This window comes from Bos taurus, chromosome 9, assembly GCF_002263795.3.
Source record: "Bos taurus isolate L1 Dominette 01449 registration number 42190680 breed Hereford chromosome 9, ARS-UCD2.0, whole genome shotgun sequence".
NCBI classification, from domain to species: Eukaryota; Metazoa; Chordata; class Mammalia; order Artiodactyla; family Bovidae; genus Bos; species Bos taurus.
The window spans coordinates 40022292-40049053 of record NC_037336.1 but is presented as its reverse complement, the minus strand read 5'-3'; the positions used below and the strand labels follow the sequence as shown (position 1 = coordinate 40049053).

The 26762-nt window shown below is 38.8% G+C and overlaps 2 protein-coding genes across 7 annotated transcripts in view; one reads left to right on the top strand and one right to left on the bottom strand.

The window, feature by feature from the left end:
• WASF1 (WASP family member 1) overlaps positions 1 to 11601 on the bottom strand; it is a 70946-nt gene extending 59345 nt beyond the window's left edge. For 3 of the 6 annotated variants that reach the window (XM_005210796.5, XM_005210795.5, XM_005210798.5), the window contains exon 1: positions 11035 to 11601. The gene's annotated coding sequence lies outside the window, so the exon portion shown is untranslated. The remainder of the gene's footprint in view (positions 1 to 11034) is intronic. The other 3 variants (XM_005210797.5, XM_005210799.5, NM_001034017.3) reach the window with 3 other exon arrangements.
• Positions 11602 to 12041: 440 nt separating this feature from the next.
• CDC40 (cell division cycle 40) overlaps positions 12042 to 26762 on the top strand; it is a 48068-nt gene continuing 33347 nt past the window's right edge. The window contains 2 exon segments of the mRNA NM_001075643.2: positions 12042 to 12250; positions 24120 to 24206. Coding sequence (NP_001069111.1) covers positions 12062 to 12250; positions 24120 to 24206 — 276 coding nt within the window. The 5' untranslated portion in view covers positions 12042 to 12061.

The window sequence follows — 26762 nt, the reverse complement described above, 5'->3', positions numbered from 1 at the left end:
CTGACAGACTGCAACACAATGTCTTATTAACTCATTTTCAATATATCCAAAACCAATTTCACCATTATTAACTCCTCATTCCTCAAAGAAAATTTACTCCTTTTTTTGGACTTCTCTGTTTCTAATACCACCAAATCACTTAGCATTTGAGATCATCTTAAAGCAAAGTACTCTTTTCTCTACAATTCAGTAAACTTTCAATTGTGTACAAATTGTTGGGAAAATAATTAGATTTTCATCAAAAGGATATGACATAGCCATTTTCATTCAACTCTTTGTATTTATGGTACAATAATTTGGTACATGATTTTTACTCCACAAGTGGTTTGAACTCTGGAACCAACCCCTAACACACATGTCCAATTTTGCCACCTACCAACTAAATCAAAATAATCCCATTTTTCCACTACATCTAGAGGATACCTGAGTCAGGAGTAAGCATGAGAGACCAGGCAGTTAGATTGTGGCTACGATTGTGAAAGACTGTTGCAGACTATGCCCAAACCTTAGTTTTGATCTGATAAGTGAGAATTACATCTCTCCCCTGGGTTGTTGTGAGAATTACATCATATGCCTAGAACAGTGCCTAGCACATAACAGGTGCTCAAAAAATGGTGCCCCTGTTATTACTGGTGTCACCTTTAAGTCAAGAGCAATTTGGCCACATGGGTAACCATTCTGTTTCTTCAGGGGACTGCTAATAACACATCTTTATTTTAAATCAATCTATGTCTTAAATTTTAGAACAATTCTAATTTTTATCTATTCCACTGCTCTTTTAAACTAGTCAAATATTTCAAAAGTTCCAACATTCTAAATATTTTAAAAGAACAAATACAATGAATACAAAACATTTACAGATATGGTAGTTATCCAACTATATCAATAGATATTTTAAACACGAATGATTCAAACACACCAATTAAAAGAGAATATCAGAATACACTAAGAATAATAAACAAGAAAAAAGACTCAACCAAATGTTGTCTACAAGAAACTCACTTTAAATATAAAGACACAGAATTTCAGAGAATGCAGACTTCTAAGCAGGGGAGTATCTCAAGGATAAAGAAGGGCATTATATAATGATAAGGGTATAAATTCTCTAAGAAGACATAACAATCCTTAATGTATTGGATTGGCCAAAAGTTTCGTTCAATTTTTCCTATAAGACAGCCCTAGTGGCTGGTTAGTTGTCTTTAACTTCATTCAAAATAATTTGTTAGCTTATAATTTGACAGTTAGCTGTCATATCAGCATGCATTTAAAAAAAAATTATCAAAAGAGGTGAATTTTTGTGTAGCCATTTTAATATTGAATATGGAAGAAAAAAGCAAGCTTCTCAGCATGTTATGTTTTATTATTTCAGTCAGTTCAGTTTAGTCGCTCAGTTGTGTCCGACTCTTTGTGACCCCATGGACTCCCTTGTCCATCACCAACTCCCGGAGTTTACTCAAACTCATGTCCATTGAGTTGATGATGCCATCCAACCATCTCATCCTCTGTCGTCCCCTTCTCCTTCTGCCTTCAATCTTTCCCAGCATCAGGGTCTTTTCAAATGAGTCACTTCTTCGCATCAGGTGGCCAAAGTACTGGAGCTTCAGCATCAGTCCTTCCAATGAAAATTCAGGACTGATTTCCTTTAGGATTATTATTTCAAGAAAGGTAAAATGAAACTTAAATGGAAAAAATATTTTCACAGTGCATGGGGAAGGTGCTGTGACTGATCAAATGTGTCAAAAGTGATCTACGAAGTTGGTGCTGAGGATCTCTCCCTGGACGATGCTCCACAGTCAGGTAGACCAGTTGAAGTTAACGATCAAACCAAGACATTAACTGAAAACAGTCAACATTATACCATGAAGGAGAAAGCCAACATACTCAAAATATCTGGATCAAGCACTAAAAATCATTAGCATCAGCTTGGTTATGTTATTATTTGATGTTTGGGTTCCACATAAGTGAAAAAAAATACTGACAAGTAGTTCCACATTTCTACTTAAATGTAAAAAAAAAAAATTTGATTTTAAAAACAAATTGTGACAGATGATGAAAAGTGAACACTGGACAATAATGTGTGATGGGAGAGATCGTGTAGCAAGCGAAATGAACCATGACCAACCACACCAAAGGCTAGTCTTCATCCAAAGAAGGTGCTGTTTTGTTGTGTATATGGTGGGATTGGAAAGGAGTCCTCTACTATGAGCTCTTTCTGAAAACCAAATGATTAATTCCAACAAGTAATGCTCCTAGTCAGACCAACTGAAAGCAGCAGCTGATGAAAAGCATCCAGAATTATTCAACAGAAAATACATTATATTCCATTAGGATAATGAAAGACTGCATGTTTCTTTGATGACCAGGCAAAAACTGTTAACAGTTTGACTGAAGTTCTGATTCCTCTGCCATATTCACCAGACATCACACCTTCAGATGTCCATTTTGGTCTTTACGAAATTCTCTTGAGAGAAAAAATTTCAATTGCCTGAAAGACTGTAAAAGGCAGCTGGAACAGTTCTTTGCTCAAAAAGATAAAAAAGTTTTGGGAAGATGGAATTATGAAGTTGCCTGGAAAATGGCAGAAGGTAGTGGAACAAAATGGTGAAAATGTTGTTCAATAAAGTTACTGGTGAAAATGGAAAACGTGTCTTCCATTTTTACTTAAAAAACCAAAGGAATTTTCTGGCCAATCAATATATATCTAACAACAGAGTACCAAAATATGTGAGGCAAAATTTGATAGAACTTCAAGGAGAAATAGATGAATTCACTATTATAGAGACTTGAACACCTCTCTATCAGTAATTGACAGATCCAACAGGCAGAAAATTCACAAGGATAGGGTTGAACTGAGCAGATTCATCAGTCAACTGGATGTAACTGACATTTACATAGTACTTCACCCAACAACACAGAACACAGATTCTTCTCAAGCTCACACAGACCATTCACCAAGACAGACCATATCCTGGTCGGTAAAACACCCTCCCTCTCCCTCAAAGAACAAAAATCATACAACACATACACTCAGACCACAATGGAATTACACTGGAAAGTAATACCATAAAGACAGCTGGAAAATCCCCAAATATTTTAACATCACACTTCTAAATAACATATGGGTCAAAGAAGTCTTAAGATAAATTTTTGAGTATTTTGAAGTAAATGAAAATGAAAATATCACTTGCCAAAATGTGTGGGATCTATCGCAAGCAAGGTTTAAAGGGAAATTTACAGCACTGAATGTACATATTAGGAAAGAAGATCTAAAATCAATAAGCTCAGCTTCCACTCTAGGAAACTAGAAAAAGCAGTATAAGTCTAAATTAATCAGAAGAATTAAAAAAAAAAAAAAACACACAGAGCAGAAATCAATGAAATTGAGAAAGGAAAATCAACAGAGAAAAACCAATGAAACCAAAAGAGTGTTCTTTGAAAATGTCTTCTAGCCATGTATTATGATATATCACACACAGCTTCTGTTTTGGCTTTTAAAATAAATGTGTGCTAGTCTTCAACTAAAATATAAAATGCTTCTCCCATTCCTCCCATTTTGCTTAACCTTTCTAAAATTCTCCAGCTTTATCTGGAGATAAAGCACATTTATGTTACAAAAATTTATCAAAACAAACAAAAAACCCAGATACAATGCAACATATGTCTCATCAAGGAGTGGAAAACAAAAAAGCTTATTTTTGTAGTCTAACAGGAAAACATAACAGACTTCATGTTTTTCAGTAGAAGAATCAAATAAGTTAATCCACTTCCTGACACACAAGGCTTTTCCTTTTTTTTTTTTAATGAGTTAATCGTTACAGAAAGATTAACTTATTAGAGTAGACCTGAGTAACTTACTTAAGAGAAAATAATGTCAGGAAGCTGTCCCATTGACAAACAAACAAAATAAAGCACTGCTGCCATCATCCAACAGATGTCATCACACTCAACACCCACGTCCTTAGAATCCCTTTAGAATCACGAATTTAAGGAGTGGTGGCTTGACAGCATAGGGCAATAGGAAAAAATGGGACTTTGAAATCTCTGTTCAAGTTCCACCTCTACCATTTTTACTAGCATTGTGACCTTGTACCAATTACTAAATCCATGAGAGGATTCAACTGGTTGATTGCCAGGTACCAAAAATATCATTCCAACCAGTTTATGTAAAAAGCACGACTTATTACAGAGATATTACGGTGCCTTTTGTAACCCAATCTCAGGACCATGGACAAAGACACTTGAACACAGCCAGGACTCTGTGTATTTGCTTCTTATTCTTTCTTCAAGATGCCCCTACTTAAATACTTCACCTGGCAAGAAACAAAGCCAGTAACAGTTTCTCAGTTCTGTGTCTTACAGCTTCAGCCACTGAAGAGAAAACAAATTATTCCATTCTCTGGACACTTGGGACCCAGGAAAACCTGAATACCCAGCTCAATGCAGTGTCTGGAAATAAACCAATAAAGTACAAAAATGGGCAGAATTGTGACTGATCTCTTTGACCCCCTCTAAGCCACAGTGATCTTTTTAAAAGTCAGATTTGATTCAGTGATTACCCTTATTAAAATCCTTTATGGCCTTCCCCAATACACTTACAATAAAAATCCATAACTTTCACTGAACCAAAACTTCTGTAGCCTTGCATGATCAGGCTCCTGTTTACCTCCACAACCACCTATCAAGCCACAATCCCTCCTGCTCAGCTTTAACAACTCTGGCCTTTTTTGGTTTCTTGAACCTACTAAGCTCTTTCCCATCTCAAAATCATTTTCCATGTATTCTTTACATTCTCTTCCTTTTTCACATAGCTAATGTCCACCCATCTTTCCTCAAAGTTGTCCCTGATTCTCAAGGTAACTAGGTTGCCTGTTCTTGTCCCTTATAGCACTCATCCCAGTCCAATAATAAACATGTGCATGTTTTTACTTTCTGACTCTTACCATACTATTAACTCCAAAAGAATCAAGACCTCTGTATTACTCTTTATTCTCTGTGTCTAGCACCTAGTTGGCCCCCAACAATTACGTGTTAAATGAATAACTGGTTTAGCATGAGATAATCACCACTAAATTGTCAAAATTTAGTGGTGATTTTGACAATCACCAATACCTTATTTACTACTACGTACTACCCTCAGAAATCAGGGTAGAAGGTAGTAGTAGGCAAGCAGAATTACTACTATCAAGCTACTAAAATGGCTGCTTCAGTAGTAACTTACTGGGGAAAGGGAAGAGAGTGGTTTCCAGAGAACCTGTGCTTCCACTGAGCAGAATAAACTTGTTTAATTCAGTTAACCCTCTTCCTCCATAAAATCTTCATAAGACTATGATATCAAATAAATACGATAATAAATTTAACTATCTATACAGTAGCTTGCACATAGAGCAAGCAAGCAATGGTACTTCTCTTCCTCTCAGGAGACCATATTACCTGTTACTCTTAAATATTATTAACCTCCAAATAAGAACTTAATTAAAAACCTACAAAATACTCCAGTGTATATGAAAAACAGAGCTGTGTTTCATGACCTCTTTTCTCACAGCATCTTGATCTTACCACCTCCCTAAGAGAATTAGTTACCTGCTCTTCTGTTCCAATTATATCAGCTCAAATATCCATTTAGCTTAAAGAACAAGTGTTAGAAACACAGAAATGAAGCAGAGCAAAGCAAAGCAACCAACCAAAATAACAACAACAAAACTGTTCTGTCCTCAGGGAAGACGATTTTCTCACTCTGCCTCCAACCACACACCACGCATGCATGCATGCTAAGTCGCATCCAACTCCTTGTGACCCTATGGACTGTAGCCCACCAGGCTCCTCTGTCCATGGGATTCTCCAGGCAAGAATACTGGAGTGGACTGCCAAGCCCTCCCCTGGGGATCTTCCTAACCTAGGGATCAAACCCCCATCTCTTAGGTTTCCTGCATTGACAGGCAGTTCTTTACCACCAGTGCCACCTGGGAAGCCCCACACCCACACTCTTGTTCTGCCCAAAGTATCACAGCATCCAAGGTAAGGCTGCCACATTTAGCAAATAAAAATACAGAGTCGTTGTTGTTTTATCACTAAGTCATGTCTAACCCTTTGTAACCCCGTGGACTGTAGCCCAACCAGCTCCTCTGTCCATGGAATTCTCCAGACAAGAATATTGGAGTGGGTTGCCATTTCCTTCTCCAGGGGATTGCCCTGATCCAAGGATTGAACCCACGTCTCCCCACACATTATCTGTCAACTCTATTATCAAGCCGTATGACATCTCTTTACCTTCATATACCGACTCCACAACCTTCATTTCAATATTTTGCCTTCTAAAAAAATTTCTCTGGAGACACACTGGGTATGCTCTTTCTCCAAAGTATAATTAAAGTATACCTTGACTCACATATAGGCTGTCAGTAAAAAACTCTAAAGAGGAAAGCAAAGAAAATCACCTTAATTCTGTTTCTTGGTGGTGCTGGGAGTTTAAAAAAAAAATGAAAACAAACGCAAACAAAACAGCAGCCGTTAACAACTTTAAAAATCTAAAAAGTCTTGCTTCCAAGAATAGGTATATGAGAAAAAGATTAACAGTATAATCTTTTCAGAAGTAGATCCAGAAAGAATAAATTTTCTGACAGAAAGTATATAAGCAGTGACATTAGAAAGGGAAAACGAACTCTCAGAACAAAGGGTTACACTTAGCTTCGAAACACCTTTGAATTTTCTTTGTAACCAAAAGGAACCTCAGAGATCATCTACCTCGACCTTCTCAATTTATAAATGAGAAAACCAAAGACCTTAAGAGGTAAAATTACTTATTCAACGTTACAAAGACGATCCTAGCTCCTTCCAGTTTCTCATACTCTAACCTCTTGCCCAAGATGATATAACGCTGAGGAAGATCTTCTTCATGTCCAATGAGTGTCAGAGGACAAGTTCCTAATAAAACTGTCACATCTAACACAAAAAAATGTATTCCTAGAATTTCAAGGTAGATACTGATTTTCCCACAGAAAGACTGTTATACACAGTATCAAAGGGACTTTCAATATTATTAACATAACTTTACAACTCTCTAATATTATTAGTCTACTCCTATCAGTCAAGTTGATTATGGGTTAAATTTGGTGAGTTGCCTGAAAATCTAACCACCAAGCAATTTGCTTCAGAGAAAGTTCCAAGTTCTAAACCATTTTACAAGTTGAAAATATAATAAATTGTATTGGAAGTTACAAACTACCAATACACAAAGATTCAAAATTATAAACTAAGTGTGACAGACTAAAAACACAAAATTCTTCAAGTGAAGTGAAGCCGCTCAGTCGTGTCCCAACTCTTTGTGACCCCATGGACTGTAGCCTACCAGGCTCCTCGGTCCATGGGTTTTTCAGGCAAGAATACTGGAGTGGGTATTTCCTTCTCCAGGGGATGTTCCCGACCCAGGGATTGAACCTAGGTCTTGGATTGAATCTGGGTCTCCCACACTGCAGGCAGATGCTTTACCCTCTAAGCCACCAGGGAAGCAAAAGCTCTACACTAAAGGTCACTTAAAATTAGGTATTTGGGCACATTTACCACAGGATACAATCTATATACATCTTTTTATTAATATTTTACTGGAAAAATGAAGTATGTAAAAAAGAATCATACACACTTCTATACTCATATAATTTAGGAATTAAAAAAAAAAAAAACCTTCAGTGTACATTTTCATGAAGTGACCTATAAGAGGTAAGAAGAAATTATCATCTCATAAATGAAAGGTTGGCAACGTATACATTATGCAATCTCTAATGCTAGTTCAAAAAATGTGTAGGTAAAGGAATTATACCTGAATAGGTAAGTGAAGTTCAAAGAACTTCCCAATACATTTTTTTTCTTTTCTCTTGAGATAAAGCTATATGCTTTCTGAATTGAAAATTTGATATATCTTTTAAAATTTTTCTACATGGTACACTAAATCAATGGATATTCTTCATTCTCTCATTTTATTAGTCCAACAAAAATTAAATCTATACTATTTGCTAAGATTATGCTAGCAATTTCAGTTGTTGTTTAGTCACTCAGTCATGTTCAAATCAACTCTTTGTGACCCCATGGACTGCAGGCCCCCAGGCTCCTCTGTCCATGGGATTTCCCAGGCAAGAATACTGCAGTGGATTGCCATTTTCTTCTCCAGGGGATCTTCCCGACCCAGGGATCCAGCCCGCATCTCCTGAGTTGGCATCTCCTGAGCTTAGATAAATCTTGAGTTAACTGTATTTATGAAGTAATAATGACAGCTGAATTTCAGTTGGTCATTTAAGGAAACATTAAAAGCGTCATAAAATTAATTCTTAAAAAGGAAACTATACAGTAATAACCTTAAAAATATTTGAATAGTCTTATCATTTATATGAAATTTCACCACAAAGTAATTAAAAGTATTGTTTTGGTAAAAGTAATAATATACTTTAATAGCAGTTTTTGCTATGAAAATTAATTGAATTAACCCTCCAAAAAGGAAATCAAAAGCTACTAGATATTGTAATAATGAAAATCAAGTACTTGGCAATACCTTATTCTGACAATAAAGGGATATGTGTAATTAAATATGGTATTATATTGATACACTCTCTGAACATATATATGGTTATTTACAAACCTGAATAAAGTAGCTCCATATCATACCTTACAAATGATCAATGTATTTTCAATGTATTACAAAGTCAATGTATTACATTACACTACAAACATCAATGTATTACAAATTGAAAACGTATTTTGAATTGTGTCTTCTGCAAGTTTTTCAATGAAAAAGGTCTAAATGTTTTCCGGAGATTTTCTTTTTCACAAACTTTATTCAATACTCTACTTTTTATTACCAAATCATGTAACTTTTCATCAATATTAACTAAACCTATACTGAAAACTACATATATGTATTAACTATTACTTTTTAAATTTGCAATTATTAAAAATATGATGGATGAGAAACATTCAATTTAGAGCCATGTTTCAAAGCAAAATTCAATGTAAATCAGCCATTCTAACATGCCACAGAAAATCCTAATGACATTTTTCACTGTATTTTACACTGAAATATTTTCACCATTCACCAGCTAAAATATGTGAATAAGTATTTTAAAATATTTAAAAGCATCATGAAAACATATTTACTTAATTTATGCATACCAGCTGGTGGCATAAATGGACTTTTCCATTTACATATAAGGAAACCAAGGCAAGGTGTCCATTTTATAAACTGCATGGTCATTTCCTAACAAGCAACTGATTCTACATCATCAAGTTATACGTGGGCCACTTCCAAGTGCCATAAAACAATTACTGTACCTTAAAACAACTGCCTCTGCAATGCCTATGTGCAAATTCGTTTTACCAAGAGGGTTATGCCAACAATCTAAAATAAGAAAAGCTAGAAAGGGAGGATTACAAAAAAGAAAAATAAAACACTTATTTTTGGTAACGAATCATTTATTTTTAAATAATGAGATGTAAACAGTTTTTAGCATAATAATCAAATAACCAACAGTTGTTTCTTCCGTTTCTAAAAAATATTTTATCTTTCAGGTAGATCATGCAAAATTGTAGCCTACCCATCCTTGCAGACAGAAGTTAAAAAAAATGAGAAGAAATCCTCTGACAAGTAATTAAATACATGACATTGCAAAGGGAGAATAAAAAGTAAAATTAGATAAATTTAGGAAATGTATCGTTATTTCAGTTAAAACCCCATCTTAAATACTAAATGCTTCCTTTCATTCAACCGAAGCCTAGGATTAGCAATCAAATATTCCATTACTGAAAAACAAAGATATACAAAACTTTCCTTATTCAAAACTTGAGAAATTTGGTACCAAATATTGGACAGTAAAGAAAAACACTTTTCCTAACAGAAACTTAGAGCATAAGGGGGAAAAAAACAGTTCCTGAGAGTTCGAAAGACAAACTGTGTCCGTAACTATGATATAGTGCTATCAACAATTAGGAAAATGAAAGTTATCTCCTATACAAATTAAAGAACATTAGATGGGTTGCATAACCAATAAACCAATACATCAATTCCTGGACAGAAACAAGACTTAGCTAACACGTGGATATAACACCAAAAAAAAAAAAAAAAAAATTAAAATATAAACCTAGGCACACTTTGCATAGAAAACGAGAGAATCAAACTGAATCGTGTTCAAGTATCTAGTCTAGTTGGGGATTCTTTAATAAATCGGCTATAAGATAGGTTGTGAATGCTCAGGTCAGATGTGCTTTCTTTTTGCCATTATTCCAGTTCATCATCCGCAAGTGCAACAGAAGGCGTCAGGGTACCGAAGCTAGGGGGCATGCTATAGCAAGGGGAAAAGAAAAATGGGAAAAGGTGCAATGGATGCTGCAGAGTTGAATAATTATCCGGGTGGCACAATGGGCGAGTCCCGCCGACGTCGGAGCTGGGTGAGCAGCTCCCTAACTCTGCCCAAGGCCCCCCTCTCCCCAGAGGAGGCGTCGGAGACGACAGCCCGCTTCGCATCCTCTTCCAGCGAAGAAAGGGATCCCCGCACTCGCTTTACCGTTATGTTGTGTCTTTAGAGACACAGACTCGCGGCTCAAACACGCAAACGCACCAGCTGGCTTTACGGAGCCTCGGGCACGTAGCTCGAGCCTGGCTTCTCCAGCACCCGGTGCCGCAGGCTCCCCCGGAGCGAGCAGGCACAGAGGCGGGTCGCGGGGGCAGGGGCGCTCAGGCGGTGGCACCTCAGGTGAGACCCGCAGTCTCCCCGCCTAGAGCAGCCTCGAGGCGGTCCCCGCAACCGAGAACCAGGCGCGCCCTCCGGCCGCCGGGTCCCTAGGTCCACAGCTCCGCTGGCGGGTGGGCGGCCGGAGCTCTGGAAACCCGCGAATGGGGGTGGGGGCCGTCGCGGGGGAGGCGCGCCCATCCCCACAACCTTTGGCTGGCTAGCGCTCCAAGCGCACCTCTCTCCGTTCTTGGCCAGTGGGGGAGAGTTCCTCTCCCGGTACCCTGACCCCCTGATAAACAATTCCTCAGAGACTCGCGCTCACCGAGAAATCTTGAGGGGCTCTTGCCTTACCCCTTCTTCATGCTTCGGCGGCGGCTGCCTGTCCCCCTCAGCTCCCGGGACTCCACCTAGAGCCTCCAGGAGCGTCAGTCTCCCGGGTGGAACCCGCTGTGGGCAGTGGTCGAGGAACCGGGCCACGGGGAACGCCGCCTGCGACGTCCGCCAGTCACCGGACCCACCGTGTGCTCGACGCGCGAGCGAACAACACCGTGAGTCGCCGCCGCCGCCGCCCCCCACCCGCCCCCTCCTCGTTCGCGACGCTCCACAACCGGACGCGGAGACCCGCGCCTGAAGCAGGGGGGGGACCGCTGGACTCTCGCCACCTAATCCCCCATCTTTCCCACCAGGAGCTATTCCCCGTCAGTCAACGTCTTCCCACTTAAGATTCTCACTTTCCTCTTCAGCTCTCAGTGCCCAGGTGCAGCTGTGGTGGGAAACTCAGCCCCCACCCACTCACCCATCAGTGGGGATGAATATCGCTCTTCCCCCCCCTTTCCTGAGGCTTATATGGTATTGCCCAATCCTCAGTTTGGGGGAGGGGGACGGTGAGAACAGTGCTTGGCCGGGGAATGAGGGAAGATGATAGCCAATTGAATGAACCAACCATTCAGGGGCGGGGTCAAAGAGGGGCCTGCCTGCCCCGCCCCGCCCCTCGCTCCAAACTACAATCCCCATGGTGCTTCTTCCACTTCCCGCCGCGCTGCACGCCGGGAGTGTAGCACTTGGCGGCCTCAAGGTATTTCGGAACTCGTAGTCTTTAATCTAGTCACATAGGTCCCGAAAGTTGTAAGCTGTTATAATAGTCTCTGTTTCCCTAGGTAGATATTTCCAAATCTCGAGTTCCACTGCACTTATTCTAATACTAGTTTATCGACTGTGTTGATTGTTTTAAAATATAAATGGTTTCTTAGGAGAGGAACTAAATAATGTCTATTACTGCAATCTGTCAGGACCTAAAGCTGCTCCTTCTTCCGCCAGGGCCTGGTCTTCACAGATTATCTGTTGCCGTCATGTCGGCTGCGATTGCAGCTCTCGCTGCTTCTTATGGTTCGGGTTCAGGGTCCGAATCGGACTCGGACAGTGAGGGCGGGCGGTGTTCCTTGCCAGCCGCGGATTCCCTCATGCACTTAACTAAATCGTCTTCGGATAAGCCCTCTCTGGCAGTGGCAGTGGACTCCGCTCCGGAGGTGGCAGTTAAGGTAAGCGCTTTGGCCACTGGTGCGCTGCGGGAACTGTCGGTTTCTCCTCCAAAATCCGACAGTCACTTGTTAGAACCCCGGTTACCTGTTCCTCGGTCCTGACAGCTGGCTATCGCTTGGATTCCACTCCCTCTGTAGGTCTTTCTCGGGAGAAGCTGGGAATTGGAAGTTCGAAACAGTCCTCCACTCCCTGCTCTTGGCTCCCGTAGTCGGGAAGAGGGGGTGAAATTTGAATTTCTGGATTAGGATGTGCCCTGGTTAGAGTAGGTGTAACAACATGTTGCTGCTGCTGCTGCTAAGTCGCTTCAGTCGTGTCCGACTCTGTGCGACTCCAGAGACGGCAGCCCACCAGGCTCCCCCGTCCCTGGGATTCTCCAGGCAAGAACACTGGAGTGGGTTGCCATTTCCTTCTCCAATGCATGAAAGTGAAAAGTGAAAGTGAAGTCGCTCAGTCGTGTCCGACTCTTAGCGACCCCATGGACTGCAGCCCACCAGGCTCCTCCGTCCATGGGATTTTCCAGGCAAGAGTACTGGAGTGGGGTGCCATTGCCTTCTCCGGGTGTAACAACATAAACAAACCTAAATCAGAACTTCCCAGAGTAGCGTGTGTGCCCTCGCTTTAAATGAGCAGCGGCCTGGCTTTGTTTTGTTTTTGAAGTCAGAACTAGAATCTGATCCCGGCTCCACCACTTGTTTGAACTTGGACAAGTTAGACAGCCTCCTCAGTCTCCTCACCTGAGACTGTACAACGGAGGTATAATTTTTAAAGCACCTACATACATAAGAGGATTATTGTGACTAAATAAAGCTTGGTGTCTAATAAAAGTGCATATATAAGGCAAGGCAGTGAGAAAAGACCTTGAATTTAAGAAATAGTGTGCATGTTCCCAACTGAGGAAGGTGATAGAGGAAGAAATTGGGTTATATAGTTCCTTTAACAAGTGTTTATTGAACACATGTTACTTCCCAGGAACTGTTCTAAGAGCTGAAGACACAGAGGCCAATAAGCCAGACATCTTTGATACCTTGATGTGTTAGTTTTCGTGGAAAAGGCAGCCAGTAAAATGTGAACAAATGAAGTGGTTACAGAGTGAAGGAGAAAAACAGAACTCCATGAAATAGAGTTCTGTAATAGAGAATAAGGTAGGAGCCTGACTTCTCTAGATTGTTTAGGGAAGTCTTCTTGAAAAAGTGGCTTTGAGGAATAGGAAACAGCCAGCCAATTGGCAGAGAAGGCAATGGCACCCCACTCCCGTACTCTTGCCTGGAAAATCCCATGGACGGAGGAGCCTGGAAGGCTGCAGTCCATGGGGTCCCTGAGGGTCAGACAGGATTGAGCTACTTCACTTTCACTTTTCACTTTCATGCATTGGAGAAGGAAATGGCAACCCCCTCCAGTGTTCTTGCCTGGAGAATTCCAGGGATGGCGGAGCCTGGTGGGCTGCTGTCTATGGGGTTACGCAGAGTCGGACACGACTGAAGTGACTTAGCAGCAGCAGCAGCCAAGTGCACAATAAGGCAAGTGTTTCCCAGCAAAAGGAGGTAGCAAACCTTGAGATGACAACGAGATGAATGTCTTTGAAGAACTGAGGAAACGTGTCTGTGTCTGGAGCTGGAGTAGAGTATCTACCAGTTGGTAGTACTGGTCCAGTAGAGCCTAATGGGGGTGGATCAGGAGCTCAGGATGTGGTGAGGGGAGGCAGTGTGCAAAAACTTCTTTCTAATTATGATGTTCCCAAGTCAGGTGCTATAACTTAAGTCTCTTACAGGTTTTTAGTGAGCTATTTGTGGATTTTACTTTTTAAAGAGACATCAAGTATGAAAGAATACTTAGAATCCTTCTATTTTTATAACAAAACAAACACCTCAAACTTAGAGTCCTCCAACAGCCTCCTGAGTCTTCATTCTTCTCGAAACTCAGCTTTTTGGAGCTCTCCCACTTTATCTCACTTTCTCCTCAACTCAATGCAGCCTTGCCCTAGCCTCTTGGGAAACTTACTCTCTCTGAGTAATGTCACTGGGCTTCCAGTTGTCAAGTTCTGTTGTCTTGATTATGTGCATCAAGTGACAGTATTAAATAGTTCTTGGAAACTTTCTCTCCCTCTGGCTTCCATGGGTCTATTCTCAGCCTTCTCTTTCCTGTTCTTTTGCCCTCCCTTTCAATATTGATGTTTCCTGAGACTCTTAGTCCGTTTTGCATCCCTCATACTCTCCAGGCCTTCAACCTGCAGTACTTCTGATGACTCACAGGTGAATACTGAAATGGTTCGTACAGACTCTGGTATCAAGACTGCCAGAATTCAAATCTTACCTCCATGAGTTACCCGAATTGTGACCTTGGATAAATTATTTAAGTGTTCCATGTCTAACTTTTTTCTCATCTGTAAAGTAGGAGATAACATTAGTAATTATCTCATAAGTCATGTGCCAGGCACACTATCTTTATCCATTCTAAACTCCTTGCTAGCTTCAGAACTATTAACCTCTCTCCCAGGATGGCTCACAGTCACCTCCAATCCAATGTGTTAAAATATAAGCATTTTCTTTGCCTCAGGATCTGCTTTACCTGTTTTTCCCATTTGAATTAATGATTCTATAACCTACATATTAGAACAGAGAGGTCTTCCTTTTCCTTCTTCCTCAGCCCCTGAAGCTTATCAATCAAATGGTTCTAACATGTCTGTTTCATTAATGTCTCTCAAATCAATTTCTACTTCTCTATTTTTACTGATGCAGCCTACTTTATATCTTCCTCACTTCTCTCAAGTGTCATTCTTGACTTTTCTTTCTCTCTGAATTCCTACTATTGGGTAATAGGTCCTGGTAATGAATAGGAACCATTACTCAATAGTGCCTATGTTATTTATCACATCTCTTTTTCCTTTTCTGCTACCACTGTTCAGATTCTTATAATTTTATAATTTTTCTTCAAGACAATTATAATAACTTTCTAACTGGACTTTCTACTTCCTTCTTTCTTGTCTCCCAGCTCCATATCCCGAGTTTCACTTCACAATGCGCTCAGAATGAGTTTCTAAATTCCAGTGTTATCATATCACTTCCTTGCCAAAGACACTCTATTGCCTGCCCAGTAATTTCTAAGTTCCTTATGTATTAATAACATATGAGGCCTGCCATTCTCCCATGATGACCTCTCCACAAAGCCCTCAAACCTATTGTCTTTTATCCCCCTCAAGATTTTGCTCACACTAGCTTCTGTGCCTTGCCTGGAGAATCCCAGGGACAGGAGCCTGGTGGGCTGCCGTCTCTGGGGTCGCACAGAGTCGGACACAACTGAAGCGACTTAGCAGCAGCAGCAGCCTCTGTGCCTGGAAATCCCTTGCCTCATGCCTCCCTTCTTTCCCACCCCCCAAAACTCTGCTGTTGTTCAGTCTCAGCGCATGTTTCCTCCTCCGTCTACCTCAACCCCCTTCCCACACTTCAGTTGTATATACAGCATTTGCCACATTGCTGTGATTTGTTAATCTTTTTTTTCCTCTGGACCAGACCCTAGAGACCTGAGGTTGTTGTGTATATTTGTTTTCATGTTTTCAATGCCTCATATACAAAATTATGAGAGAGAGAGAAGGTGAGTAAAGGAATGAAAGAATAAGTGGAAAACAAAGTCTTGAAAAAGTACGAACATTGAGATTCAATGTATACCGAACGGGTGGGAGTGTGGGGACATCTGTAGAACTCAGTTCAATCACTTCATGTTACAAGTAAAATAATCCAGGAGAAAAGATTGAATAAAGTATCAGAGGTCCATCAGAGATAGGGCTGGGGCTAAACCGCCCCAGTGCTCTAGTGTCTGAGAGTAAGGGATATTGATGATCACTTGTTTGTTAATAAGCTTTATTTTGAAAAGCTTATACCTAGTAAATTTAATGGTGGAAAAATATCCAGGGGAAAGATGTGACGCATACAAATACATTCATCTGTAATTGTCAAGTTGTGACTAATAGTAAACATTTTGGCAAAGTATGAACTTATGCAATGTTTTTTAATCCATATCACTGAACACTAATGAGAGTTCATATATCTTATTAGTGTTTTTATTTTTGAAGTTACTATTGGGTTGTCTTTTCCTTCTAATGTGTAGGAGATCTTTATATATTCTGGATATTATCCTGTGTTAATTATGTATGTTGCAAATTTGTGTCTTGTTATGGAGAAATAATAAGCCACAGATTTTCCTTGTTGGATAAATTCTTTTACCAAAGCCATAAAAATATGCTCCTATTTTGTCTTTCGAAAGCACTATATTTTTGCTTTTACATTTAAGCCATAAATCCACGGAATTAAGTTTTGTGTATGGTATGAATATTTTTAATAATATGGCTTTGATCTTTGTAGGTTGTTCTACCCTCTCACCTCTATCCATTTTTTGTTATTCAAGAATGTCTTGGCTTTTCTTGTCCCCTGTAATTCTACATATGATTTATAATTAACTTGTAAGTTCTGCTAACATCCAAGTGGGATATTGTTTGAGATTGAATTGAATGATAGATCAGTTTGAAGACAGTGTTCTATCTATTCATTCATTTAGGTCTTCTTTAGATTTTTAATTTCTTTGAAAGTGTATAATTTCCTGCATCAATATCTTGAACAGTTTTGTTGCAGAGATTTCTGTGTGTGTGCTCAGTCACTCAGTGGTGTCCAACTCTTGGTGACCCCGTGGACTGTAGCCCATCAGGCTCCTCTGTGGAACAGTGGGTTGCTGTTTCCTACTCCAGGGGATCTTCCTGACCCAGGGATTGAACCTGTACTGCATGCATCTCTTGCATTGGCAGGTGGATTCTTTACCACTGCACCACCTAGGAATCCCCACAGACATTTCTAGGTGCATCTTAGTTTTATGCTAGTATAATAATAAATTGTGGAGGTTTTTTTTTTCCATTATTTAATTTTTTGACTTACTACTTTCATAATGGTATATCAGGCAAATTCCAAGCAAAAGAAAATGGTATTGGTTGTATTAGGGTCAATAAAATAGACTTAAATGGAAAAAGGATCACTTCATAATGATTCAAGGCTGAATTCACAAAGGGGTATATAACAATTTTAAATTTATGTGCATCTAATGGTAGCACTAGTGAAGAACCCGCCTACCAATGCAGGAAACATAAGAGACGTGTTCGATTCCTGGGTTGGGAAGATCCCCTGGAGGAGGGCATGGCAACCCACTCCAGTATTTTTGCCTGGAGAATCCCATGGACAGAGGGGCCTGGCAGTCTACAGTCCATAGGGTCTCAAAGAGTCAAACATGACTGAAGCAATTTAGCACACAATAATGTAGAAAGCTCAAAATATTAAAGCAAAAATTTTTATAACTATGAGAGAAATTGACAAGTTTACAATTATAGCAGAAGATTTTAATATACCTCTTTCAATAATTGATAGGATAAGCAAAACAAAATCAGTAATGATATAGAAAATTCAAACAACAAAATTAGGAAACTGTATCTAAAGGGTATAAAGGACATAGCATTCAATGTAGAAAATTGTTTTAAGCACTAATAAAACATTTTTTAAAAACTGACCATATACTAGGCCAAGGATTGGTTAAGGGCCAGATAGTAAATATTTTGGGCTTTGCTGGCCACTGAGCTTCCCTGTTGGTTCAGATGTTAAAGAACTCGTCTGTGATTCAGGAGACTTGGGTTCAGTCCTTGGGTCGGGAAGATCCCCTGGAAAAGGGAATGGCTACCCACTCCAGTATTCTTGCCTGGAGAATTCCAGGTGGGCTTGGCAAATTCCAGCCTGGTGGGCTGTAGTCCATGGGGTCGCAAAGAGTTGGACACAACTGAATGACTCGCATATAACATGCTAGCCACATACAGTCTTTGTCACATCTTACTGTCTTTCCATCTTTCTTTTTTAAAACAACCCTTTAAAATGTAAGTATCTTACATTTACTTAGCTTGTTGATACAGAAACAGACTGTGGGCTAGACTTGGCCCAATAATTGTAGTTTGCTGCCCCATGTACTAGGCCATAAAATAAATCTCAGTACATTTTAAATCATAATCACATTCTCTGACCACAATGCATCTAAGCTAATCAGACACAAAAAGATAACTACAAAACCCCCAGATTTGAAAATTATGAAATTGCACTTGTAACCCTGGGCCAAATTTTTTAGAAATAGAAAACATTTTATTTTTTATTATAGTCTTTTTCCTCTGTATTTTTTTAAGGGCAAAACTCAAAAGGTATCTTCATATGAATTTCTGTTATTTTATCTCAGCCATTTAAGCTCCCATTTTAGAAGTCTAGTCATATTCACTTTCTGGGGACAAAAACCTATAACATTGATAGTCTGTAACAATGGTTAATATTTATGTCCTGCTTTATAGTTTACAAAGTGCTTTTGCATCCATTTTTCTTATTTGTATAACAGCTAAGAAATGTGAAAAAGACTAAAATGTACATAATGTTTAACTTTATTCTCAAATTACTTTGAATCAACAAAAGATAACCTGTTTAAACTTATTTGACCCATAGGGTGCCCTTCACTTACTGCACTTTAATTTTCATGGCTAATTGAAGCTGAATAGAAATCCTTTGTAATTCTCTGCTAATTTCAATTGCATGCCTAATTGTTACTGAACTCCTCGTGGGTATTAAAACAAGGTTGTGATGTTGTCCAAGTTTTTCTAATTAAATGTAAAATTAATAACTCTTCAGTTTCTGAAGAGTTGTTCAGTTTGTTCTGTAATTTTATTAGCAGGAACCAGAAACTGGGACCTATTTATATTTTTTATTAGTTGCCACTGTTGCTTCTTAAAAGTAGTTCTTTTTAAATTGTATTTTGTGTTTAAAACTTGATGTCTCATGGTACTCTGTTTAAAGTAATTCAAATTTAGAATATTTAAAATACCCTTAATCAGAAAGATCTGGTAAATCATATTATAAAGTGGTTCTAGCAACTGTTTTCTAAAAAAAACCACTGGGGAGGTATGAATGTGGCTGAGCCTCTTGTTCATTTAAGCAGTTTATCAGTATAAGTTGAATGTTAAGAAAGAAAATAATTTAATTTCATTTTTATGCAGCTTAACTTTATGGTATTGTGTTTTGATGCTAAGCCCTATGTACTCTCTATAGTCAATGAAGATTTGGTATGCTTTCTGGGGTAACGTATATGTATCACGTAAGTACGTGGCCCAGCTTTGGAGCGCCCTTCCCTTGTAGTGTTAACACCCTTCCCTGCCTCAGAAGCTGAAAACCCAGATTCTCATTCTCCCAGCTCCCTGTTGGCTAAGGCTTAGGGCTGTGATTTGGGCTGGGACAGACAGATGCACCCACCTAAATTCTAATCTAAAGCTAATCCACGAGGAAGCAAAGAAAGAACATTTTACATGGCAACCAGTGGTGACCAGCATAATCTAGTTCCTTCAACCAGCAGTCTTGATCACAGCATCCAGTGTTTAATAATCATGTTTGGTAACAGTGACCTTTTGTTCTCACTGGACTGGTTTTGAGATATGATTGATTTTGAATTATGATTCCATCTATTTACTTAACCCTGTTTTGGCGCCTATTCCCCCAAGCTAATTCTCCACCTTTGAGAATTCCAAGAGAAACTCAAAAGGATTCAATATAGTTTAATCAGCCTGTGAACGTTTCACTTGCTGCAGCTGCTGCTGCTAAGTCGCTTCAGCCGTGTCCGACTCTGTGCGACCCCATAGACGGAAGCCCACCAGGCTCCCCCGTCCCTGGGATTCTTCAGGCAAGAACACTGGAGTGGGTTGCCATTTCCTTCTCCAGTGTGTGAAAGTGAAAAGTGAAAGGGAAGTCGCTCATTCGTGTCCGACTCTTAGCGAACCCATGGACTGCAGCCTACCAGGCGTCCATGGGATTTTCCAGGCAACGTTTCACTTACTTGTAACTAAAAACCCTGACCCATACTCAGTGATTTTTGTTTGTTTGTTTGTTTGCCACTAATTAGGTATCTTTAACATTGTTCACTGTGGCTACTTTAACTTTTTCCTTTTCTTACTTACTCTGTTGGTACCTTGGGGTCGGTGACTTAAGCTTGCTACTACTTCACAAAAGTGTTGCAAGGATTATGTGACATACTGTGTCTACCCTGATCTTGGCACTGTTCTTGTTAAATGCTCCTTTTTATAGCACTTACCCTCTTCTAGCAAATTCACTTCTTTATTATATCGGTTATTGTCTGTCTTCCTCATTAGGATATAAGCTTTATAAGGACAGGGAGCTTTGTCTGTTTCTACAGGGCCTAGAACAGTGTTTGACACATAGTAGGCACTCAGGCAGTATTTACTGAATGAATAAGTGAATCCAGATATTACCCTTATTTTTTGAAGATGTCTGTGTTCCTAACTACATAAAGAAAATTAAAAGATCATCTGTGACTCCCAAAATCTCCCACCAACTCCAAACATCTATCACCCATTATTCATTCTTGTTACTGTAGTCTCTATTTCATCTCCTCCTCTTTTCAGAGGCTAATTGGCTCTTTCCCAGATTCACTCCTTTCCCACCCCTCTTCCAGAATGACCACAGCTTTTTGATTATTCCCTCATTCTTATCATATGTTTCTCCCTACTTGCGCCTTTCCTGTAGCTTATGACTGACTGAATCTTTGGCTTAGCCTTTTCTTTAAAAAGGAAAGAAACAGAATTTTACCATTAAAATCCTTCAATCTGGCTCCTCATCTCTTATTTACTGCCAGATGTCTTGAAAGAGCAAAAAATTTTACTGTCTTTTTTTCCTAAATCTTCCGTTATACCTCGGCCCCTTGCAACAGGCTCTCCATACTTTACCCCATTACCAAAACTGCTCTGGCCAAGATTTTTTGTGACATAAATGCAGAATTCAGTGATCTTTGGTCAGCCTTCATCTTCTAATTTGTCTATGGATCTGTCATTTCTTTCCATTTAACTAATATTTATTGAACATGGACTTAATGCCCTGCATTCTACTAGACAGTAAGGATATGAAATATAAGTAAAAGTCATGTGCAATAAATAATATATTACAAGGTCTATTAGGAGTTATGAACAACATCTTTTGGAACTGTGGATGAAAAACATTTTTCCTGGGCCAAGAGGAAAAAAGTATCAGGGAAAAGAAGATGACATATTATCAGATAATGAAGGGAAATGCACAAGGACCAAAGTAATATTGCCAACAGCACAGAAAACATGAAAGTGCTTGGTATTTTTAAAAATCAGCAATTAGTTTAATAAGCCAAAAACGGGACACATTAAAGCAGATAAGGATGTATTATAATAGACCAGGCAAGATATGAAGTGTGCATTAGGAGGTAGAGAACGGAGATGGGGAATAGGGTTGCTTTAGAAATGTTTCAGGGGTAGAATCAGTAAGACTCAGTGCCTGCTTTGTTAGTGTGTGACAGCAGAGTTGAGGGAAGAATATCTTCTGTTTTGGACACAGCAAAGTGTTTGATGCTGTGAAATATCCATATAATGAATTTCAATAGGCTGTTAAGTATGTGGATGCAGAGGCCAGGCGTGGTCAAGACTGCACATAAAAATTGGGGGTGGAGGTTGAAGTCAAGAGAAAGGCTAAGATAAAGATGTAGACGATTTTGAAACAGAGAGGAAGGATGTTTAAGGGAGTCAGATCGGACTGTATTTTTGTGAAGTCGAGTAAGTTGCCTGCTTTGGTGAAGGGTGTTTTAGTAGTGACAAAATTCTGGAACCATAACTGCCTATAGTATTATTTTTCCCATCAGGTTTCTACCTTTGGTCGTTAACTGGTCTGACCCTACCAGATCTTCGTTTGTCTGTGACACTGCTTCTCCAGCATCACTGTCAACTTCCTGATATCCTACCTGTCCTGCAAAATTTGCCATATTGCTTTGTATTATCTTTGCATTATGTTGACAGATGTATCCTAACATCAGCAAGAGGCCAGCAGGATAAAGATGGTGGTATGTTAGGGATAGTTCTAGGGGCCAAGGACACATTTGTGTATACAAAGTCCAACTTCTGTAGCTTATACTTTAATAGAGGGAAGTAGACAATAAATATGTCAAGTGGTGATAAATAAAATGGAGAAAAATAAAGCAGGGTAAAGGGAAAATAGAAAAACCATACAGAGACCTGAAAGGAGAGAGAACAGTTGTGTGGCTATCCAGAGAAAGAAAATTGCAAGGAGAGGGAAGAGTTAAGTGCAGAGAGCCTGAAATAGGATTGCCTTTTGGTGAATTCCAGGAATAACAAATGAGCCAGAGAATCTGGAGTAAAGTGAGCACAGGCACAGAGCTAGGTGAAGACAGAGTTGGTAAGGATAAAGGACAGATTATGGAGGGTAAATTCTCAACCAGTTAGATTCAAACTTTTTCATTTTATGATGGCAATTTTGTCATTTCAGCTTTACTGAAATGCAAATCATATATGATATATAACTTCCTTAAAAATTTAAAAATATAACTTGAATACCCTAATTAAATTAAAGGAAATTTATTTATAACATGTTTGATATGTAAATAAAGCATGTAGCGATAGCACGTTTTTAATAGTAAATGCTTGAGGCGGGACAATCCAGGAAGACAGCAGTGCCCTATAAAAACTACTTTTGGGAGCCATACTTTCTGAGAACAGCTTGGTAATGAGCCCTGCAGGCCTTCATTCAGCTCTTACCCTAAGCAGAGAAGCTACCAGAGGGTTTAAGAGTGAAAGAGTAACATAATCTGACTAATATTTTAAAAGACTCACACTGGCCTCTTTATGGAGTGAGGTGTGGGTGGACAAGGGCAGAAGCGGGGACTAGTTCAGAGGGTATTACAATAATCCAGGTGCAAGAAGATAAGTTGGACTGAGGTGATAGTGAAAGAGGACTTTGAAAAGTGGGTGAACTCTGGGTGTCCAGAACTGATGGGTTGGATGTACAATGTGAAAGAAAGGAGTCAAGAATAACTCTGGGGATTTTCACCTGAACAGATGTAAGGGTAGAATTATGGTTCACTTAGAGAAGGCTAGAAGGAGTCACTAGAGAAGAAAATGGCAACCCACTCCAGTATTCTTGCCTAGAGAATCCCATGGACAGAGGAGCCTGGTGGGCTACAGTCCATGGGGTCACAAAGAGTCGGACACAACTGAAGTGACTTAGCAGCAGCAGTAGGAGCAGGAGTCACTGAGGAAGGAGAAACCAGAGGTTCCCTTTTTGAATATATTAAGTTTGAAATACCTATTAGACATCCTGGGAGAAAAGATGTTGAGTTGAAAGCTCAGATATATAAATCCCTAGAGTTCAGGGAAGAGATCCAGGCTAGAAAATTGTAATTTATAATTGTTCATGTGGTGGGGTTACATAAGATAGACTACCAGTGATTCTCTGGTGGAGATGAGATTTTTATGTTCATTAAGTTGGAGGATGAATATAAGAGTTGACGTAGATAATAACACATAGATTTAGAAGTTTTGGGCCCTGACACCCCCTTCTGTTTCCTCTGCAGTCCCTGACCAAGTCCATCTCAGTACATATCTAATAAAGGTGTGCTGAATAAAGAAGGCGTGCTTCTCTTGAATTTGGAACCAGAAGATCAGACGTTTTGAGTTAATAAAAAAGGACTCTCTTTTGGACTCTCTTACATTAAGGCTTTGAGTGGTGTTGACTTAATTAGAAATTTTAATTTGTTCAGATAAGATAGTCCGTGCTTTGGAAGGAAAAACATTTTGTTATGCATTCTAACCCCTGTAACTGTTTACATTATGTACTTTTATTAGCCTTTGATTATTAGAATGATTAATCATAAAGTACTAGTGTAATCTTCATAAAATTGGTGTTAAGATGGCTAGTGTGACCTTAATGTAATTTCTAAAATATCATAATTACTTGTCATATCTTTAGTGTTCATTTGCTTTTCTTATAGGAAGATTTGGAGACTGGAGTTCACCTTGACCCTGCTGTCAAAGAGGTTCAGTATAATCCTACGTATGAGACCATGTTTGCTCCTGAGGTAAGAAAATGTATTAGATTAAGAGTGTACTTTGCTGAAGTATTTAAATTGTTGTTTTAGTTGCTAAGCCAATTCTTTTGTGACCCCATGGACTGTAGCCCACTAGGCTCCTCTGTCCATTGGATTTCCCAGGCAGTAATACTAGAGTGGGTTGCCATTTCTTTATCTAGGGGATCCCTGACCTAGGGATCGAACCCACATCTCCTGCTTAGCAGGTGGATTCTTTACCACTGAGCCCCCTGGGAAGCCCATACTTAGGTACATAAACAGTTGGTGAATTTTTCAGTTTTCTCATGAAAGTACACCGTTTAAACTGTCAGAAAATATCTCCTGTTATATGTTACTTATATCTCAATTTAAAAAAGAAGGGAAAATACATCCTTCTATTCTCCAAAAGTTAAATAGTACACTTTTGTAAGGATATATCTAACTCTTAGAGGCAGACTTAGCTAACATCTTCCTCTCAGTGTTGATAAGGGAGTGTTACAAGTTAACTGAGGGAAAAAATTGTGGTTGATTAGCATCATTAATGCATAGTATATTATGAAACATCTAGTGACAAATGCTGCTGTGTTAAACAATAAAAAGAGATGCCATGCTGACGTGGTCATGGCTCAAAATAGTCACACTGTTTATTGCTTGCTCTGAGTCAGACATCTTATGAATTCTTTTTCTTGATGATAAATGGTGATGGAAGCACTAAAAAAGCTGCAGAAAAAAAAAAACAAATAATGAAAATTGTCGGAAAGCCTTTGTAGAAAAGATTAGATTTCTAGATATTTAGCCTTTAAAAAGGAGAAAAGAATGCTTGATTGATAAAATACAGATGTCAGAAAAAGATCATTATAAAAAGTAGTAATAATACCAGTTCAGTAGCAGGATCTTTCAGAGCATTTTAAAGATAGAGATGAGGAGCTGTATCTTATTGATCCTGGTAGAGAAAAAAGTACTTTTTAATGTTTATTCATTTTTTGGCATATAGTCATTGCCCTTTTTTTTTTTTTTGATAGGCTATTTCATGTAATCTTTGCCTGCTTAGGTTTCCACGGTCACTTAAAATTCGGCAGTGGCACCGTGTAGTGCCTCCAAGGGTGTCAGTGCTAGTGCTCTGGGTATTCTCTTAAGTGTGCAATAAGCGAAAATCTCATTCTCATGCTCTCGAGAGTGGTACAATTTTATTTTATTCCATTATTTCTTAAATCCTTATACCTGTTGAATTATAGGCTGTTTCCTAGCTCTTGGCACCATTTTAGCTGGTGCTTTAAAGAGAGGTAGTATATTATATATATGTTTTTATTATGTATATATATATTTTTTTAATGTAAAGTACTTCAGTTTAGCCACTGAATTCAGAAAATGAGAAAATTTGAAAGTGACATGATGTGTGACATTCTTCTGTTAGTGTATTTCCTATAAAGCCTGTTTTTCTTAAAATTTTAGATCCTGTGCATAACTAACATACTGCTATGTGATTATTTTTCAAAACTTTCAAGAAAAATTCAAAAGGTCAAAAAATTTGGGATGCTATTGACAAGACAGTACGTTTATCATTCTTGTTTTGGGGGTTATCAGTCCTTTAATTTTTTGTTCTCCCCCCACCCTATGTTAGGGAACCTCACATTAGATGTATCAGTTGGTTTATGTTAGGAACATTTCAATGCTTATTGTCAACAATTTAAGAAAATAGTGATGAGACTGAAAAATGAAGAAAAATTAGTTTTATAAAGAAATTGTCTGTGACATAAATTACCGACTTTGAACTTTTTGACTAGAATCTGCATAACTTGCCAAAGTCTGGAAAGTGTTACCAGAGCTTTCCTAGATGAAATTCAAGTTCTCATGATTTGAAAATCCATCATTAGAAACAAGATTTAATCCCTTTCCTCATGCTAGTGTTTACCAGAGAGGATATGCCACATGTTTTTTTGTTTTGTTTTGTTTTTAAGAAAAAAAAAAAGAGAGAGAGACCAGACTATTTTCTATAGTGTGTGTAACTAGCAATTTTTTTTTTGAATGACCAACCAATACAGTCCAGGTTAACAACATGAGATGTGGGGCTACACAGACCACTTATTAGTTCTTTTGTGATCTTAAATTATCTTATTTTTTTTCATAGGTAAAATGAAGATTATTTCTGTTTACTAAATTATAAAAATAAATGAGATAAGATATGTTGTGCTTAGGAAACTCTCTGGTACAGAATAATAAGCATTTAATAAATTATAGCCTTTATTATTATTTATGTTAATATTATTGACATTGATGGCTAGGTAGGCCTTTAGAGGAAAGGTTCTAGGCAGAAGGGAACAGCATAAGCCAAATCACAAAATATAAAGAACAGTAGTGCTTTAGTCATTATTAGTAGAGGGGAACAGGCTAAGACTAGAACAGCACTTTGTACAGAAGGTATTGCACAAGCTGTGGGGACCAAGGTAGCGAGTTTGGTCTTGATTTAATAGATGAGTTTTTAGGAAGATTTATTTTAAAGATTTGCATGATGGAAAAGAACAGGGATGGAGACTAATGAAATAAAACAACCACTTATAACTCTATGGC